Here is a 6,094-nt window from a genome sequence, read left to right as displayed (position 1 = left end):
CCCGTCCCGCCTGGCACCCCCGGCTGGGGTAAACCAGAGGTGAAGGAGGTGCCCCATGGCCCGAGCTGAAAGGAGGAGGRGTGCTCGGGGTAAAAAGAACCCGGAGCGGAGTTCCTGAGTGTGCAGCGGAGCCACGACGCCATAAAGGTGCCTTAAATCATGGGGATGCTCACCTCAGTGCTCGGGTTCCCCAAACCCAGGGCACCATCCTTTTCGGAGATGGTTTTGTGATACCTGGGGCTCTGCAGAGCACTATACCCTGTGGCTGTAACCCCTCCTTTCCTGACCCCATTCCATGTCACCTGCGGGTGCCCCGCATTGTCCCCGCCCCTGCTCTGTGCTGGAGCCGGCCCGTGGTGCTGCTGGGGGCTCTGCTGCGGGAGCCCCCGCACCACCACTTTACCCGTACCCTTTCAAAACCTGTTTACATTTTTCGCATACGTCACATAAATGCAAGATTTTTAACGCAGTTTCTCCAGAAACGGGGACTTCAATTTACCTTCTGAAGGACAAGGGGAGCCAGTGCGCGGCAAACCGGTTTTATTTAAGTTCCTTTAATACAGCTTGATTACTTTTAAACTCTGGAAGCAATTAGGTTATCACCCGTGCTGAGAGGAGAAGGCGCGGAGCCGCCCGCTGCTTTAAGCCCCCGCACCTCCCTCCATGGCCTGGAGCTCCCCGAGCGAACCCCAGTGCTCCCCGAGCGAACCCCTGTGCTCACCGAGCGAACCCCTGCGCTCCCCGAGAGAACCCCTGCGCCCACCGAGAGAACCCCAGTGCTCCCCGAGCGAACCCCTGTGCCCACCGAGCGAACCCCTGTGTTCCCCGAGCGAACCCCTGCGCTCATCCAGCGAACCCCTGTGACCCCTGCGCTCCCCGAGCGAACCCCAGTGCTCCCCGAGCGAACCCCAGTGCTCCCCGAGCGAACCCCAGTGTTCCCCGAGCGAACCCCTGCGCTCCCCGAGCGAACCCCTGAGCTCACCGAGCGAACCCCTGCGCTCCCCGAGCGAACCCCAGTGCTCCCCCAGCCTCAGGGAGTGTCCCCACCCTTGGCAAAGGGTGCCTGGGGCCGTTCGGGGAGATGGGTCACCCCGGCTCTCTGTGGGCACTCTGCAGCTGGACACGCCGCTGCGGACACCGGGGGTCAGCCCATCCCCGCTGCGGGCACAGGACGGCGATGCCGGCGGGCAGGGGACACGGTGGCTGAGGCAGCAGTGCCATCTCGTGGCTCGTCCCCTCGCTGCCGGGCCGGCCACACTCCCCTGCTGCCGGCGGTGAGAGGGGGAAGAGCCGGGTGGTGCCGGGCTGGGGACATTTCTGTGCTGGTGGGTGCGGTCTTGCAGAGGCTCTGGAGTGGCACCGTGTGATGCTCATCCCGGGTTCCTGCGGCCGCCACCTCTGGGGCCACGGCTGTCACTGGAAATGCCTTCCCACTGCCAGAGGGCAGGGTCAGATGGGGTCTTTGGGACAAATCCTTTCCTCAGAGGATGGGGAGACCCTGGCACAGAGTGCCCAGAGAAGCTGTGGCTGCCCCTGGATCCCTGGCAGTGYCCAAGGCCAGGCTGGACAGGGYTTGGAGCACCCTGGGACAGTGGAAGSTGTCCCTACCCGTGGTAATGGGATGAGGTTTAAGGTTCCTTCCTACCCAAACYAKTCTGTGATGTCCCAGCTACAGGTCTGGAGGAAGAGGAGGAGATGCTCAGAGGATGGGAGAGGAAAGCTTGACTTGACCATAGCAACTCTGAAAGTCAAGTGAGTGGGGCTAAACTTGCCAGAAATCTCATGGACAGGGAGGAGGGAACACCCAGACCMACAGCAGCTTCCAGGAGATGCTGGTAACCCACAGCCAGCCCCCGTAATTCAGAATTTAACTGGGGTTAAGGGGACAGCAGGAGACAAAGGACACAGAGCACGGGGACACAGCCATCAATCAGTGCTGGCTGAAATGATGGAGTGGTCTCATTTGGRCTGTATATTCAGAAAGGGCAATAGGACAGAAATACAATTACTGTCCAGAAGCACCATTTGGAGGAAGGTAGGTCCTTTCAAACTCACCTGTCATCTTGTCTTGACACGGTTACAGGTCCGGTTGATAGGAGAACTCYGCTGATAAAATAAAATCCCATTTCTTCTGGGCATCTGATTTATTACAGGGTGACATTTTGATTWAAAATGTGTATTATATTGCATTAAGAGAGCATTTAGTTAATGAATTAAAGACCAGCTCAGTGACAGATCTCTGCTGGCAAAGGTCTCTGGGCTGAGCTCTGGTCATTGCCTTTTTCAGCTGTTTTGGAAACGATGCAACACCTCCCTTGGGAATGCAGGAGGCGGCAGGCAGGGGGAGGGGGGTTTTCCCAGACTCCCCTTTTGGAGTCACCCTAATCCCAGACCTGCTCAGTGCCCCCTTTCCTTGGCCATCCTCCCCTGAGCCCCAGCTCCAGCTCTGGAGCCCCAGTCCTGTTCCTCATGAGGGTCAGTGCAGCTGCCACAGGACCCCTGACAGGACACAGAGGGTGTGTGGATCAGAAAGCCCCTCCTCACTGCCACTGTGCCCCCATGGGGTCATGGCTGGTCCCTGGGGTCCCAAGGATGATCACCTGCTGGGATTATTGTGGCACCTCCCACCCCTCACATGATGGGGTTTAGGGACTGGGGGCGTTTTGGGGCTCCTTTATGGCAGAGTTGAAGTGCGCTCCTGGACTCACTCCCTGCACTCAGTGATAGGAGGTGCTGCTGTTCCATTTGCAGATCTCATGATGCCACACACAACTCCTGGGGCTGCTCAGATGTGGCTGGTGCAAGGCACAGCCACCCAAAGGGGCCCAGACCATCATGGGTGCCAGACATCCCCACCTCCTCCCACTCAACTCTAGATGCCAAAGCACTGAGGTGAGGGCAGCAGGAAGGAGATCAGTGCACCATGGACTATCCTTAGCTGGATAGGATATCCCAAGGATCATCAKTCCCACTCCTGACCCTGCACAGACACCCCAACAATCCCCCCCTGTGCATCCCTGGCAGTGCTGTCCAAACGCTCCTGGAGCTCTGGCAGCTTTGGGGCCGTGCCCATTCCCTGGGGAGCCTGGGCAGTGCCAGCACCCTCTGGGGGAAGAACCTTTCTCTGAAATTGAGCCTAAATCCTCAAGGCCCATCTGAGCCACACAGGGACAATGATCCCTTTGCTGGACCCTGCTCCATCCGGGTACAGTGCCAAGGTKGGCATCTGGACAGGTTAGCTCCCAGCAGTGCCATGGCCAAGCTGAGTGACCAGATGGACACTCTGTCCATCATCCAGACCAGGAGGGTGATCCCTGGGCTCCCCCGAGCATCCCTTGGGTGGCTGTGACACCTGGTGTTCACATCACCTGTCCCCTCGTGCCATCTCAGCAGTCTGTGGGCATCTTCCAGCCCTGTTGCTCTGTGCCCAGTGACCAGCAGTCCCTGCTGTGGGGACTGTGCTGCTGGGCCAGGCTGGGCACCCAGCACTCCTGCCCTCTTGCTGACCAAAGCTGTTTCCCATAAATCCAGAGTCAAGAGAGGAAAGGGGAACAAATTTCTTTCTCATACAGAGAAAGTGAAACTCAACACATCCCTTCTCCAACCGGGCAAAGCCCAGTGCATGCAAGGTCATCCTGCCCACCCCTGTCCTCTTCCTCCCTTCTCTCAGAGAAGAGCTTTCAGCAAACGGAGCTGCTGCTCACACTGCTCTGTCTTCATCCCTGCACCGAGGTAAGTCACCACTTTACCAGTTGGGGACACTCTGCTCTTYTGCCACCACTTTCCAGCCCTTGCTCCCTGTCCTTCTCCTTTCTTCACTTCCAACTCCACAAAGGCTCCAAGTAGGAAAGCAGGGAGAAGATTATGTGCGAGGAGAGGGGGAGCTGCAAGAATCTGTCCCTGCTCTGTGTGGTTGTGGACAGAACTGGGGTCTGCAGGCATGTTCTGGGCTGTGTAACTCAGCTTTTGGGATAGGTCTGTGTCCTCACTCCCTCCTCTCTGTGTGTGTTGGATAGTCAAATCCCATTTGCCTGTTTTCCCTTTCCACTTTATCCCTGTTATGTGCTTCCTCCCCTGTGCTCTCTATCCCGTGGGACCATGGCCCCATACAGCAGTGCTTCTGCCCCAAAACTGGAATAAACATCCCCTGCAGGCATCTGAGGTGTCCCCACCCCTGCCCAGGACAKGCAGTGAAGGGTTTGTGCCTTGATCCACATCCTGGGCTTTCCAATCCCACAGCTCTGTGCTGGGCATGCCAGAGATTTTCAGTGACATCAGTGATTTCAGGTCACACAGGGAAACAGCCTCAAAACCGTCCCAGGAAGTTTTTCCCACCTGTGCCTGTGGTGTCTGGTTATCCATCCCGGGCAATGCAGTAGATGTGTGGATGCTGCGATGCGGGCACCTGCCAAGGTGTGCCCAAGGCTCCTCTGTGTGTGTGTTTTTTGTCCCCAGTCCGTCCCTGTGTGGCAGGAGGCAGGATGCAGCCCGGATTCTGGCTGCTGGCCGGCACCCTGGCAGCAGTGCTGGGCATGGCCCTCCTGGAGGACAGCGTGTGCAAGGCACCGGACGGCAAGAACGGCTCTCCTGGAGTCCCCGGCAGAGATGGCAGGCCGGGCCAGAAGGGTGACACGGGAGAGCCAGGTGAGAGAAACCGGGGATGTTGGAGCCTGGGAGCCTCMCAGGTTGTGGGAGCGGCTCGGGAGATCCCAGAAAGGCACAAACTCCTCCTTGTCCCCACTTGTCCCCAGGGAGAGCAGCRTCAGGCACAGACACCAAGGGATCCAAGGGGGATGCAGGCGAGCCAGGGTTTCCCGGTTCACCCGGCCTGGCCGGCCCACCTGGCCCGCCCGGCCTCCCGGGGCCCGCAGGACAGCCGGGACWGCCGGGACWGAAAGGAAGCGCTGTCACCGCTCTGGAGCACCCCCGGCCCGCCTTCTCCGCCTCCAGACTCGCCCCGCCACGCTCCGGCACCACCGTGGTGTTCGACAGGATCATCACCAACCAGGAGAACTCCTACAGCGCCCAGACCGGCAARTTCACCTGCAGCATCCCCGGGCTCTACTTCTTCTCCTTCCAGGTGGTGTCCAGCGGGGACCTGTGCCTGAGCATCGCCAAGAACGGGGCRCGCGTGGTCAGCTTCTGTGACAACAACAGCCAGGCCATGCTGCAGGTGAACTCGGGCAGCAGCGTGCTCAGCCTGGCTGTGGGTGACCAGGTGTCCCTGACCACCGACCCTGCCGGGGCCAGCTCCATCTACAGCGGCTCCGAGGTGGACAGCGTCTTCAGCGGGTTCCTGGTGTCCCCAGAGACGGCCTGAGGGACTCCCATGGCATCGGGGGTGTTCCCCTGGGGATGGCTGTGTGGGATGCTTTAGTGCCACAGCACATGGGGCTGGTCCCAAATTGAGCATCCAGATGTGTCCTGTGCTTCCACCAGTGCCTGCACCACCCTGGAGGCTGTGGACTCATCCCTCTCTCCTTCTGGGCACTCGAGCTCCACTCCCAGTTGTCACCAGCTGTGACTCTTTGCTCCTGAGTGGGACATCACTGCCTGCCACTGCTGCTGCTCCACTAACCACTGCAAAATTCTTCCTGGCACTGGGGCGCATCCTGTCGCATCCTCCTCAGCAGAATAAATAAACGCTTCTTCTACCACGGCTCCTTCTCGTGCATCTTCTCAATATCCTGGCCCTCTTCCCAAGCTGCCCAGAGAGAGAAGTGATTCCAGCTTGTCCCTGACACTGCAAAGGCAGAAGGACAGGAGGGAATGGAGTGTGCAGGGTTGACACCTCCAGGGAGGAATAAGAAACYTCTGGGACAAGGCTGTGTCCTTCTCTGCTGAGCCCAGGGCACCTGTCCTGCAGCAGAAAATGCAAGCAGCAGATCATGCACCTCACCCATGTGGTCCCACACTGACACCCAAACTCTCCCAGGAAGGGAAAAGGCAGCTGTGGTGCTCTGTCATTGCAGCAAGGAGGGACAGGGACGCTGGGGAACTGATGGGGTTGGGGGGTGATGRTGGTGGAGCTGGGAGGGTCCTGGGGTGGTGTGAGAGGTGGGTGCAGCAGGCTGGGCTGTCGGGAAGCATCAGA

At 59.1% G+C, this 6,094-nt stretch overlaps 1 protein-coding gene across 1 annotated transcript; it reads left to right on the top strand.

Annotated features, from left to right (window-relative positions):
• Nucleotides 1-3,605: 3,605 nt before the first annotated feature.
• On the top strand, nt 3,606-5,654 carry C1QA (complement C1q A chain). The gene is made up of 3 exons (XM_057381240.1): nt 3,606-3,732; nt 4,456-4,644; nt 4,752-5,654. The coding sequence occupies exons 2-3, from the start codon at nt 4,482-4,484 to the stop codon at nt 5,318-5,320; spliced, it is 732 nt and encodes a 243-aa protein (XP_057237223.1). The 5' UTR covers nt 3,606-3,732; nt 4,456-4,481; the 3' UTR covers nt 5,321-5,654.
• Nucleotides 5,655-6,094: the final 440 nt, after the last annotated feature.

Source organism: Malurus melanocephalus, unplaced genomic scaffold (genome assembly GCF_030028575.1).
Source record: "Malurus melanocephalus ecotype Western Australia unplaced genomic scaffold, MMel_1.1 scaffold_500, whole genome shotgun sequence".
Classification (NCBI taxonomy): domain Eukaryota; kingdom Metazoa; phylum Chordata; class Aves; order Passeriformes; family Maluridae; genus Malurus; species Malurus melanocephalus.
The sequence above is the reverse complement of the archived record's forward strand: the minus strand, read 5'-3'. Positions and strand labels throughout refer to the sequence as shown.